The sequence below is a fragment of the Microtus ochrogaster genome, assembly GCF_000317375.1.
Source record: "Microtus ochrogaster isolate Prairie Vole_2 chromosome 6 unlocalized genomic scaffold, MicOch1.0 chr6_random_2, whole genome shotgun sequence".
Lineage (NCBI taxonomy): Eukaryota > Metazoa > Chordata > Mammalia > Rodentia > Cricetidae > Microtus > Microtus ochrogaster.
The window spans coordinates 2,278,150-2,292,334 of NW_004949095.1; the positions used below are offsets into that span (position 1 = coordinate 2,278,150).

Genomic DNA, 14,185 nt, shown 5'->3' on the forward strand with positions numbered 1-14,185 from the left:
AAAAGAAAATGCTGGCCTTGGTTTTTTTCAAAGACAGTGTTTCAGCTAAGGTCAAATGTTTCAACAAGGTACAAAAGTGCTTGGAGTGCAGAAGTGAAGTCAATACGGTGTGGTGTACAACCCTTAACCCCAGCACTTGGGAAACAGAGGCAAACCAGTTAGTTCCTGGAGATGCTGACATGCCTAAAAAGGGGGTGGGGGTGTTCAAACTCTCTTAAAAAAAAAAACACAGCCAATTTTCAGTGTAATACTTTATTTTCTATTAAATGAAAACCAAGAAAATGTCAAGTTAAAAGGCAAACCTTTATCCCTTGAAGAAAAAATACAAACTGTATGTTATGATACCTGTATAATAGGTCATATTTTACATTACAATATAAACAAAAATCACTAGTCTACATTCTTCCTTGCTTGAAACTACAATAAGCTACAGATTAAGTGGAAAATGGGTTTGCTTTTTGGGTGCAAATAAACATCTTGGAAAAACACGTAGCATGCATTTTTAAATTGTCTGCATAGGCTGACACAAGCCTTAATAACCACCACCACCACCCCCTCCTCCTCTTCCTTGTCCAAAATAACCACCTCCATAGCCACCCCTTCGCTGGAATCCTCCAGATCCTCTGTAGCCCCCACCAGATCCACGATAATCGCCACTAGATCCTCTGTAGTCTCCACCGAAGTTGTTTCTGTAGCCCCCTTGGGAACCTCCTCTATATCCCCCCCCACCACCACCTCCGCCATAATTTCCACGGTAGGAGTTGGGGCTAATATTGTAACCTTCACCACCATAACCTCCCCCACCACCTCCATAGCCTCCACTGCCTCCTCCATAGCCCCCACCACTACCACCACCTCCATAGCCCCCACCTCCTCCACCATAGCCTCCCCCACCGCTTCCAAAGCCTCCACTACCCCCAAAGTTGCCGCCTCTGCCACCACCAAAACCACCTCCCCCACCACCGAAGCCTCCTCCGCCACCACCAAAGCCACCTCCACCACTGCCAAAGCCTCCCCCACCACTACCGAAGCCACCCCCGCCACTGTTGAAGCCACCTCCAAAGCCTCCCCCACCACTTCCAAAGCCGCCTCCAAAGCCTCCTCCACCATAGCCACCACCATATCCTCCCCCGCCATATCCTCCTCCACCATATCCTCTTCTGAATCCACTTCCATTATCGTATCGGGCCATCTTAGGAGGGCGAGGACCATCGCCATACCTAGGAAAAGCAAGAAAACAACAAACCTCTTTAGGTATATGTGTGGTAAAAGGGAATGAATCCAGAGCTGTGCACACTAAATTAAAGAGACCAGAATTAATAACACTTCAGCTATACTGAAATTAGAAGCAAATAACTTGATAAAAATACAAAGGACTTTCTGCATATTTGTATACTATTATAATAGTTAATTTAGCAGGATGACATTGAAGCCATGCTTTAAAGAATGTTAAGCAGACTAATAATAATCAGTATGTCTACAACTACAATAATTAAATTCAATAAAATACTAAAAACTAGTAAACCTAAATGAAAAACGTAAGCATCCATTGAACACAAATATGTTATCAATGTAGGGGGCACTACATTGATGAAATTTTAAGAAATTTCATATTTCTTAAAACAGTTTCTATTAAATGCCTATCTTTCTACTTGAGGAAGAATTATACTGTATCGGAAATATCAACACAGTATTACGGAAAGTGTATCAACTAGCTTACAACACTCGATACATTCTACTCTTCTGCATTTTATTTAGTATGTGGCGATATTGTGCACACAGATTAAAAAAAAGCAAAAGGAAATCTTTTGTTCTGTGTCACACCAAATTCCATATTTAATGTTTATTTATAATTTTAACCTAAGTGGCAAGAACTTTACCAACTAACTTTAATAATTCTGCAAATGCTTTACACACAAAAATTTCATTAAGTACTCACCGTACACTTCCAATCATAAGGTTGATACCAGCAGCTGAAGGCCTAGAAATCTGACGGATCGTGTTCAGCATATGTTCATTTACAGGGTCCAATTGGCTGATGATATTTGGTTGTTTGGACACTTCAACAACCAGAGCTTCCATGGCGGCCCGGAGGGCTGTGATGCATGCTGCAGCTTCATGTGATATTTGCAGTCTGATCCTAAGGGAAACAAGACATACACAGAAAGAGACAGATGACTATTTAGGTTAATAAATTTGCCTCCCATGTGTCATAAATTTAAGTGCTTATTTTATTAGAATTAGACATTTTCCAAGGCTATATGAAAGCATGAATAATCAGCAATAACCATATAAAACAACTCAAAAATGACCAATCCTATAACTGAATCAAAGATTTGCATATCCAAGAAAATAAAATATAAAATAAACCTTAAACATGAAAGAAATCTTGTCTTGTTTCAAAATAAAAATTGAATTCTAAAAATTCTCAATTCTAAAAATTCAGTTTGGAGTCACCTGAAAGCACATACCAGTCATCTATAAATATGATCTGTCCATCAGACTGGACTTTCTTGGAGGCAAACAGAAGTAACTGTAAGGGGGTGACCAAGGTCATTCCTTTAGCAGAGATGGCTCGGGTTCGAATCTGCAGATTAAAAAAAGGCCAAATGTTACACACTGACAGGTAATTAGCTATGGCATGAATAGAAAACTGATCCTTCAGACTTCCCTAATCTTACCTTTTCACCAAAAACAAAGAAGGGAGATGGGTACTTCATGTCTTGGCTGCTAAAAGGGCAGTTCACAGATGATTTGTGGATAAGGGCATTACGCCCTTCAGTGGTAAGAATCTTTCTCTTTTCTTTATGATAGCATACGTTGGGGTAAACACCGAAGGCCAGCAAAGAGATAACGACGTCCAAATTATTATCTGGTCCAGTGTTAGTAAACACTTGTGTCAACAAACAATCTGTTAAAAAGAATTTAAAGAAATGATTGTTAAAAATGAGGTAATAAGGCCGGGCGATGGTGGCGCACGCCTTTAATCCCAGCGCTCGGGAGGCAGAGGCAGGCGGATCTCTGTGAGTTCGAGACCAGCCTGGTCTACAGAGCTAGTTCCAGGACACGCTCCAAAGCCACAGAGAAACCCTGTCTCGAAAAACCAAAAAAAAAAAAAAAAAAAAAAATGAGGTAATAGTATGACTCTGCTAAGCGCCCTGACAACTATTTGAAGGAGCTTTTGTGATAAGATTCTGTAACCAAAGGTATCCATTCTTATTACTAGCAGAAGATGAAAAGGACAATCTAAAAGTCACTGCAATGAAGGCTATTTTCAGCCAAGATACACCCTAGCAGTACTTTTATCATCGAACGGAAACCAAACAGCAATGTGCTATATAAAAATCATTTCTACTACATGTACTTGAATGTACCAAAATCATTTAAATGCTGTTTTTTTCCTTGTTTTCAATTTTTTTTTAGATAGGGTTTCTCTAGCTTTGGAGCCTTTCCTGGAACTAGTTCTTGCATACCTGGCTGGCTTCAAACTCACAAAGATCCGCCTGCCTCTGCCTCCCAAGTGCTGGGATTAAAGGTATGCACTGCCACCACACAGCCTAAACAATGTTAATTCTACTTGCTATAAAAAGCTGAATAGTAGCTTCACCTATATTATTTTAGGTTCTAATATATAAAATCTCCCTTTGATTTTCACAGTGTCAGTTTAGAAAGAATTCAATTCATAACCCTTTAAAATTCTACTTCCTGGTGCTAACAAACATTCTACTTTTCATTAATCTTCTCAGGTCACAAAGTTTAATCTACTTAGAAAAGACAAACTCAACTATAGGGAAATGGAAAGTTGGATTAGTGTTGCATCATAGAATTATATTATGTTTCAACAAACAGCTGAGACTATTACGAGTACTCTGCTGTCAATATACATGTTGCTTAAGACAAGAGTTCACAAAGAATATTTTGCAAGGGGAAGCTTTCTCCTGTAATTGAGAAAGGGTGTTAGGCAATCACTAGTTTAAGCTGTCAATCCTTGAATTCTCAATGAGCCTACTCTAGCTTTAGCTTCCTGGATTCTGAACTTACAACATGAGCCACAATTATCAGCTGACAAATGAGAGACATCTTACCTTCTGGAAAGCCAGAGTTAATCAGAATCTCTTTAAGTTGTACTTTGGCTTCCCAAGTCATTCTTAATGTAGCCATATTGAGTCTCTTTTGCTCGCAAAATCGTATCTCTGCTTCTTCTCCGCTCATCCTAAAACAAAATGGAAAAGCATTTGTTCTCAAAGGCTCAGCAAGTTTGCATGCAGGACTATGAACTCAAGACAGTTACGTAGTTCCTTAAGGAATTGCCTTTAACTCCATACCTAGCATCATCCCAGGCTTGGAATACTGATAAAAGAGCCACATGATCAGAAAATCTGTTTCCAGCAAAATTCCGGTGAATATAGCCCAGGCGTTTTCCTTCACTGATAAAGGGCTCTGGAAAGCAGGTAGCAGCTGAGATGGTACAGACAGCATCTCCCACACTGGGAAAATAAAAGTTAACAGTGAATCACAATCTTTATGCCAGAAAGGCTTTCAAATATGAACAGAAAGAAACCTTTGTTGGAGAGGATACTACTTACAAGTAATGAACCTAACTGGCCTGTAAACAAAACATTTCCCCCATAATTTTTTTCTAGACAGACCACCTCCGTTTATAAAAGCCATCCCATCTAAACTACAAACAAGAAAACAAACTTACTAGAAAATACACCCCATTATCATCATTTTTCCAAAACGAGGCTCAATGGGGAGTTTAGCCAAGATTCGTCCCAGAGGAGTCAACTCATCATTGGCATCTAAAGCATCAAGTTCTGTGGGAAGATACTTATTCGTGAGTGATAATGCCAATAAATGTACATACTTCATTATATGTCCATGCAAGAGTCAAGTATAAAGCCAGAGCAAATGATTCAGTCAAAAAACATGGAAAAAAAAAGAATTCTGATATACTAAATACAAGACACTATTTATAGTTCCTTTTACTCAAACAGGTTTTGGGCAAATGTGGATGGTCTATAGCCCAAAGTTAGTCAATAAAATAATAACAGCATTAAGTATCCACATAACCCATAAAAAAGAAATTGAAGCTGGGCGGTGGTGGTCCACACCTTTAATCCCAGCAGTCGGGAGGCAGAGAGACAGGCGTATCTCTGTGAGTTCGAGGCCAGCCTGGTTTAGAAGAGCTAGTTCCAGGACAAAAGAGAAACACTGTCTCGCAAATCCAAAAAAAAAAAAAAAAAAAAAGGAAAGAAAGAAAAGAAAAAAAACTGAATCTGAGTTAACAGTGAGCACAAAATTCCAAATTCAATACAGAGCGCTTCTGACTTCAATGCCTTCACTTTTCATTACACTACTTTTATAACAGATCTGAGATGTGGGATAAAAAGACTCTAAAACATACATGCTAATATTAAATACAAGTCAAGGAATAATGCATGTACTGCTTCTTAAGATGTAGCATTCTATATATACCGTATATTCTCCTTCAGCCTTCAAGCTCAAGATAATTGTGATGCTAAGAAGCCTTTACTAACACAGCTTTACGAACAAGTCTATCTTCATTTGACACACTTGTTAAGTGGAACTTGCTACCTAAGGACGGATAGCATAAGGTATCAGCATTTACCTCTAAGCGTATGTTCTGCTTCAATCACAGCATCCAAAGGTGGAGGTTCAATTGCCTTTGCAAGAAACTGGCCTATTCCACCTAGACGCAGAAGTTTTATGCTCAAAGCAATTTCATGCAAAGGAGTTCTAAACATCTCTGGTGTCATGTGAGTTTCCAGTCTAAAATTTACAGGAGCAGAAAAAAAGTAAGCCTCACCTATGTGTGCAATGACAATCCAACAATATCTGCACTTTACAATTGCTGGTAAAACAGTTAACTAATTTTTTTCTAGAACATTACTTACTGTCTGTCCTAATTACACATTTAGCCAGAACTCTAAATATCATGTATCTTTCATCTTTATTATCCAATGTTTTTTGGGAATGAGTACTATGAAACAGGTAATATGGTAAAAATAAAAATAAGAACTACTCTACTGCTGAATATGGGTGACAGGTCTTTAATCTCAGCACTTGGTGATAAAGTCAGGCACACCCTCAAGTTCAAGGCCAGCAAGGTTAATCTGTCTTAGTCAATGGACTAAAACCTAAAATTTTAAGACATGGCTAACAAAAAAATAGCTATCCCTGTATAATCTGTAATTCCAAACTGATAAAGAAATGGAATTAATATCCACAAATCTTTTTGTTAAACAACACTAGCAACCTCTAAATTCCTTTTTATAGTCTCACTATAATCCCATTTCGTTTAAATATACCTCACTGAAACACTGATGGAAGAACTGCACATATTTGTATACACACACACACACATACACACACAAGATTTAAAAAGGTTCTTATTTTAAAACTGATCTCATTGGACAAGACAGCTTAGTAAGAAATGCTAAGAATTTTCTCCATGATCTTCACTTACTTCTACATACAACCAATGTCAAATTAAAAATAGACTTTACCTGTCAAAACGAGCTCGACTACACAGGTGAAAGCAGAACCCAGGTCGCACTCGGCCAGCTCTCCCTTTCCTCTGTTCAAGGTTTGTTTTTGATGCCCACACAGTAGCATAGTTGGTCATGTTGTTATGAGCAGTAAACAGTTTCACTTTTTGTCTAAACAAGAAAAAGTAGTTATTGAAGACAGAACAAGTAAGGAAGGAATCAATGACTTTATATTCTTAGCTACCAATCTATTCAAAGATACATCAACATTATATGCACCACATACCCTAAGCAAAATTATAACATGCTTGATGTGGAGATAATAGATTCTAGAAATTCTCTGGTCAGCCAGTGTGTTCCCGAGCTCAAGGACAAAGCTTATCTCAGAATAAGGTGTGTGCAGAGATGAAGTTGCCTCAGGCTTACAGTTGTATGCATGGGTGTGAACATACACACTCAAAAACAAAACAGAATGACTGACGAATATATCTACTTAGAAAGATACATGTGCAATAATAATGCCAGCTTTAACCAGGCTTTATTGTCCTCAACAAAAGCACACAAACTGACTTTACCTATAGACAACACCATGCCTCAACTCACATAAATTTTGTAAGTCAGTTGCACTATAGATGCCAAACCACCAGTCTGGAGTTCACTACATTCTTAAAGGAGTGAGACTGTCACTCTGAGTAATGGTTATGTTTATGTGGGAAACTAAATAAATGGGTCCGTTACACCTTAACCAAAGGTGATAGGACATATTCTTACTTCTTCAAAGATATGATAGATAGATAGGTTTGATCAAGAGAGTGAATGACTGCTTACAGGATACTTGGCTTAAAGTATGGTCACTGCATGTCATCCCTAAACAACAGAATACTCAAAAACATATAACTATGAAACGAAGTAAAATATTACTGGTAAATTTTTGTTGTCTACTAAATATGGTTAGTCTGTACTCTTCAACTACATCTAAGACATACAAACACAATGGGTCTAAAAGTATAGAATTTGACAATGAAGTTAAAAACTAAGTGTTATGGTACACAGCAATGATACAAACCCCAGTACTTAGTAAGAAAAATCTCAAGTCTAGAGGTGAGCATAGGCAACACAAACACTTCAAAAGAAATAATTATAGAGATGGCTCAGTGACTATCTTACATAAGACCTAAGTTTCAATTCCCAGCAGCACCCCATGGCAGCTCACAACATCTTTAATTCTAGTTCTTGGGTAGCTTATACACTCTTCTAGCCTCCAAGGCGTCCAGGCACACAACTAGTGCAGGCATTTAAGCAAAGAAAACACTGATACACATAAAAAAAAAAAATACAGGGGGCTGGAGAGATGGCTCAGTGGTTGAGAGCACTGGCTGCTCTTCCATAGGGCCCGGGTTCAATTGCCAGCACCCACATGGCAGCTCATAACTGTCAGAAGATCCAGTTCCAGGGGATCCGACACCTTCACACCAATGCACATAAAATAAAGTTAAATAAACCATAAAAAAAATTTCAGTAAATTGAAAAATTACACAAAAGGTTATATGATAAAGTGTGGCAGTTGCTAACAGTAAAAAAAGATTCCCTGGAACTTACTTGCAGGAGTCAATGACATAAACAACATCATTTATGGTGATGCTTGTCTCAGCAATATTTGTGGACAAAATAACCTGCAAAAAATACAAAAAAAAAATTATACTACAGAAAATATTCCACTTATGAACACACAAATGACCAGAAAATCTCTTAACCCGTAGTAAAAGAGGAATTACAACAACAGGAATAAGAAGGGGGGGGGGGAGTCTATCAAGGTTAGACTGGAAGACCTTTTTCTATTTAGATTTTGATATTTATTCATTTTCCAAGAGGCATTCAAACATTTATTAATATTTGACATCTCTTTCACATCTGACCTCACTGTAATTCCCTCCTTACTTTGGTCACTCCATCTGGAACGGGATCAAACACTTTGCGCTGTTCCTCCCGAGGGATCTGAGAATGCAGAGGTAGAATCTGATACCGGTGACTTCCTACAATACAAAAAGGATAAGAACTAAAAGAGCAAGTTAAAACGTTGTTCTTCATTACACATACCTTCATTAAACACAGCAACATACAAGCTAGTATAAAAGTAAACATATTCATCGTAAACCTAAAACAAGAGAACTCAGTCATACCAAAATGTGAATTATTTTCCAAATGCTTTTGCATGGTATATATCAAATTCCAGCCAGGCAAGAAGACCAACACAGCCCCTGGAACATTGAGGGTTTCGATGTACTTAAGGAGAGCTTCAATGAGTTCAAAAGGAGTTTCCTTTTCATTCAACTGAGACATGCTCAATTTTGTTTCTGGACCATATTCATCAGCACATATTAGATTGCAATTTGCCTGCAAGAAAACGGGATTTGTCACGCATAATTAACGGTTCAATTCTCTTGGGTTTATTGTTTCTAAGCAAGTAACATTTAACAATACTGTTTAACCCTAGGGTAGATAGTAATACTTTCATTATGAAACCAGTACTTTGGAATACCACTTCAACTGTGTAAAGATATGTTGCATTTATTCATATGGAATTTGTTTAATGATAATGTTTCATCTTAAGGCAACTGAACAGCCAATAGCTAGGCAGGAGAATTAGCCTGGATGCTAGGCAGAAAATAAATAGAAAAAGAGGACAAGGAAAAAAAGACTCCTGAAACAAGCAAGCAAGCTAGCCAGCCAGCCAGCCAGTCAGTCAGTCAGTCAGTAGCCAACCAGTGGGAATAAGACATACAGAAGACACAATGCAAACCATAGATGGAGAGAGAAATAGGTAAGTTATTAAGAGCTAGCTAGAAACAAGCACAAAGACAAGCATTCGTAATGAATATTTATTAAGTCTCCATGTCATTGTTTGGTACCTGGTTAGTGGCTCAAAGGAAGGCATGGCATATTTGATTTATGCTTGGTTGGGAAAACACACTGTGAACTCTAGCACTGGGGAAGCAAACTGTTTCAGCCACGCTGTTACAGAGAAACCTTGTCTCTAAAAACAGAGATTGACCAACTTCTAAGGCAGAGAGAAGGTCAGGAGTAAGGGGCATTTCCATATTCATTTCTTATCACCTTCATCAGGGACTTACCTGCAATTTGACCTGCAAGGAAGCACACTTGCCCCAACATCTCTGGAAGTACTTATACGACTGATATCCATGAATCTATATAGAACCTATGATAAACTGAATTTCCTATTATTTTCCTGAGATATAGAGAATTCAACTACAAACAGTCCCAGAACTTTATAGAAATCCTTTTAAGACTTTTATGCCATAAACTACTTAACCTGTGTAGTCTTAGAAGTCTCTTGGCACTGAACCTGGAATTATTTGGATTAATAGTCATTAACCTAATAATAGACATTTAAAATGGTTTTAAAGGACTCTGAAATGCCAATTTAATTCATGCTATGATTTAACCACTTATTTTCTTCTCCATCAAACACTCTCACAATGAACATTTCTCATTCCTGAATGTGAGTAAAGAAATCTACTTACATCATCATCTTCACCACCATCATCTTCCTTATCTTTCTTCTTTTTGTCCTTTGGAGGGGGAACGAATTGGGTCATCTGAATGCAATCTTCTAGAAAATATTCTGGCAAGGATAATCACATTAGTTATGCACTTGATAATTTACAAAATGGTACATCTGTAAAATGATTTTCATTACCTAATCTGTAATTCAAATTGCTCAACCAGAGTTTTCCCAACTACTATACATTCCAACAGTGAATTTTCATAATTAAACTTCAACAATGTAAACTAAACATGTCTCCCTTGAACTCTAGGCAAAAATTTAGGTAATTCTTACATAAATTTTTACATAACCAGCTGGGGCTTCTCCTTTATACACATTTTTCAAAGAAATACACTTGGAAACCGTATATACTGTCCTACTCTGAAGACTGGAAGATAGCTAACCAATAATGTGCCTGAAATTCGAAAAAAGTTAAGAATTGTCTCTATAATCTGTCTTATGTATCTTCACCAGTGACCACCAAGACTGCAAACCAAAGGTGCACATACCATCGCCTAAATTAATGTCCATCAATTTTATTCACTATTAAGTAATGCTCTCCAGTCACTCTGAACTACACACATTAGGATCGAAATTTGTTATCAAATCTACATATTGAGTAGTAGTAAATTCCACTGACAAGGAAATCTGTTAATTACCACGTACTTTTCTATTCAGGGTATATTTGTATTTTGAGATTTAGGTATAATCTTGTACCATCTACTTTCTGGTCAAACTGTGCCCATCACTGACTTCTGCCTGCAGATTAGTACAGATTTTAAAAATGTAGTGGAATGGAACTGGAGAGATGGCTGCTCTTCCAGGACTCAGGTTCAAGTGCCCAGCACCCAACTGGCAGCTTACAACTCCTGTTTGAGGACATCTGACACCCTCACATGGACATGCGTGCAGGCAGAACTCAAAATACAAATAAAAGTTTTAACAAGTGCAGTGGCATGAATATTCATTTCAGCAAACTGTTAAGTCTCCTAGGGTATTTGCATTTCCTCAATTGGACTGTGCAGGAAGTTATTTCAAAAGTTCAGATGACCAATTTTTTAAAAAGCATAGGTATGATTCTATCAACTCAAGTTGTTGTCCCAGAGGCATGCCTGCCTTCCTCAGTGGTCGACACCATATTAATCATGGACTAACCCAAAACCTTTCCATGGCGTCTTTACTTTTAATTAATTAATTAATTATGTACACAATGTTCTGTCTGTGTGTATGCCTACAGGCCAGAAGAGGGCACCAGACCTCATTACAGATGGTTGTGAGCCACCATGTGGTTGCTGGGAATTGAACTCAGGACCTATGAAAGAGCAGGCAATGCTCTTAACCGCCGCCATATCTCCAGCCCCCATGGTGTCTCTTTACAGCAATTAAGAGTCACTACAATATTATCCACAATTTCTTACTGCAATCTGTAAGAAACTAGGTTCTTACCCTCTAAAAATCTTGATAAAGCTCCAAAGTACATATGCACAGCAAATATTTGAACTTTAAAACCCATACCCTGAGAAATAAAATTAGCTTATACTTCATTGGTATAGTAACCTTTTATAGTGTATTGTATGTACGTTTGAATCTTTCTCAATTGTTTTTCACAAAATCTGAGCTCACTGATAGGTCAGGGAGTTCTGTAGAAGCTCCCATTCCTAACATATTTTAGTTCCAGGGCTACAAGCATAAGCTACAGTAACTGGCTTTTTAGATGGGTGTGCTGGGCAAGTATTTAAACTCAGGTCTTTGTGCTTATACAACAAACACTGAATAACCCATTTCTGTTTCCTACAATTTACTACTGAACTAAAAAATATAGTAACATAGCATGGCTAGTCATTTCATGCGAACACACTTCACCAAAATGTTAAAGCTCTTAGCATATTTTCATATTTCCTCAATTGGATTATATGTTATTTCAATAAAATTATGAGCTCTATGTTGAATCGAACTTTAAAAAGCATAGAAATCACTTTCAAAAAGTGAATGAAATCTGATTTTACTCCGGAAAACAAAGTACCACAGGCAAGCAAGGTTCCCCAAATGCTAAGACATTTGATAAAAACCAGAGAGGAGGTTGGATTCCCCTGGGACTGAATGGAGTTGTTACAGGTGACTGAGCCAATGACATGTTTTCAGTCTTTTAAACTATCACGCTGACCTCTAAATTAAGAAAATGGAAAACCTCCAGCACAAATCATGATTTTCTTCCTATCACATCAACACAACATTTACCTTGAACTGGGAAAGTCCTTCCATAAACTTCAATGATAGGGCAATTAAAGAAATATTCACAGAACATAGTAGTATCAATAGTTGCAGACATAAGAACGATGCGGACTTCGGGATAAGCTAGAACGACATCACGTAGTACTACCAATAGGAAGTCAGTCTATTAAAATGAAAACAAAAGTTTAAACACGGTGGTAAAATACACCTTAAGATTTGTGATAGTCTTAAGACATTACTGAAATTGTTTTTGATATCAATTTTAAAAAAGTGGAAAAAATATTACAGTGAGTTTTATTTTCATTTTGGTGGTAAGAATCTCAGCATGGCCTTGACTTCACTATAGTCATAAATGACCTTAGACTGTGTTCTGCTGTCTCCCAATTCTAAAGGCTGGGATCATAAGCACATTATGTACTGCTAGGAAACCAAACTCAAAGCTTCTGTATATGCTAGGCAAACATTCTACCAACTGACCTTTCATTACCAGCCCTTCCTGTTTCTGTAAGTGTACTTGCATACTTAAGGGGAAAAAACTTTTAGTTATACAAACACTTTAACTATTTTTTGGTAAAATTAAGTTTATAACAAGCAACTTTCATTAGAAACATGACAAAAATTATTTTAAATAAAACAATAGCCATAACAACTTAGTTTTATAAAGTCTAAATTGTCTCCCAGGTCAGCATCCTCAATTATATTTGTAATCCCTTCATATCCTTTGTATATATAACTTTTTGGACTTAATATTCATCTCAAAAATACTATACTTTTGTAGGAAAAGAATTTGAACAGAGAGGTATGCTATTATCGGGTGGGGTCAGAGAATGAATCTGCTCCTCAAAATAATGAAGTTCCAGTGCTAGGAAAGGAGATTTAGCTAAATCGTAGAGCATCTATCTGCTTAATACAAGTGTTTAATACACAGCAGTTTTAAAACACATACTTCTAATAGTACTAAAAGGTGTGCCCATTATTTCAAAATTTAGCCAGGCATAGTGTCACACACCTTTAATCCCAGAATTTGAGAAGCAAAGACAGGCAGATCTCTGTGAGTTTGGCATCAGCTTGGTCTACAACTCGAGTTCTAAAACAGGCTCCAACGAGCTACTGAGAGACCCTGTCTCGAAGCACCCTCCTCCAAGAAAAAGATCAAGGAGGATTTAATGCCACAGGCAAAGCTGTGGTCAGTCAGAGAAGATAACTTTGCCCAGACTTTCTAGTCACAATGTTAATTCTAAATTGGGATGGAGTTTTCCATGTGAGATAAAAGAATACACATTAAGTTCTCAGTATGCTATTTATTTGACAAGCTTTAACAGTTTTAAAGTAGAATATTAAATAACCATCCATGTTATTATTTCAGGACATTAATTAAAATTCTTAAAGACCACTAACTAGCATGACACTCAAGTCAAGTCACGAGTCAAACACCTGGATGTAGTTCCTCATACTTTTAATAACTGACTAGGAAAGCTAAGGCAACACGACTGGAAATCAGAGGCCAATCTGTGCTAAAGAACAAGACCCTGTTTTAAAAAACAGTAACTGGGGGCTGGAGAGATGGCTCAGAGGTTAAGAGCATTGCCTGCTCTTCCAAAGATCCTGAGTTCAATTCCCAACAACCACATGGTGGCTCACAACCATCTGTAATGGGATCTGGTGCCCTCTTCTGGCCTGCAGGCATACACACAGACAGAATATTGTATACTTAATAAAGAAATAATTATTAAAAAAAAGAAAGAAAATGCTTTAAAAAAATAACTACTAGATTCCAATAGCAACTCTGGATAGTTTGCATGATAAAACAATGTAGGATATCCTTTAAAAGGTATCACACTTTTTGTGGTATAAATGGAGTATTTTTTTTTTTTTT

At 37.4% G+C, this 14,185-nt stretch overlaps 1 protein-coding gene across 3 annotated transcripts in view; it reads right to left on the reverse strand.

Annotated features, from left to right (window-relative positions):
• Window positions 1-236: 236 nt before the first annotated feature.
• The window catches only part of Dhx9 (DExH-box helicase 9), a 37,791-nt gene continuing 23,842 nt past the window's right edge, over window positions 237-14,185 (reverse strand). For all 3 annotated transcript variants that reach the window (XM_005363875.3, XM_005363874.2, XM_005363876.3), the window contains 14 exons: window positions 12,316-12,472; window positions 10,055-10,155; window positions 8,693-8,906; window positions 8,451-8,545; window positions 8,112-8,185; window positions 6,531-6,683; window positions 5,633-5,793; window positions 4,706-4,817; window positions 4,326-4,487; window positions 4,086-4,213; window positions 2,682-2,911; window positions 2,472-2,587; window positions 1,940-2,140; window positions 237-1,220 (listed from right to left, as the gene is read on the reverse strand). In XM_005363875.3, the coding sequence (XP_005363932.1) occupies window positions 533-1,220; window positions 1,940-2,140; window positions 2,472-2,587; window positions 2,682-2,911; window positions 4,086-4,213; window positions 4,326-4,487; window positions 4,706-4,817; window positions 5,633-5,793; window positions 6,531-6,683; window positions 8,112-8,185; window positions 8,451-8,545; window positions 8,693-8,906; window positions 10,055-10,155; window positions 12,316-12,472 (2,592 nt within the window). In that variant the 3' untranslated portion in view covers window positions 237-532. The remainder of the gene's footprint in view (window positions 1,221-1,939; window positions 2,141-2,471; window positions 2,588-2,681; window positions 2,912-4,085; window positions 4,214-4,325; window positions 4,488-4,705; window positions 4,818-5,632; window positions 5,794-6,530; window positions 6,684-8,111; window positions 8,186-8,450; window positions 8,546-8,692; window positions 8,907-10,054; window positions 10,156-12,315; window positions 12,473-14,185) is intronic.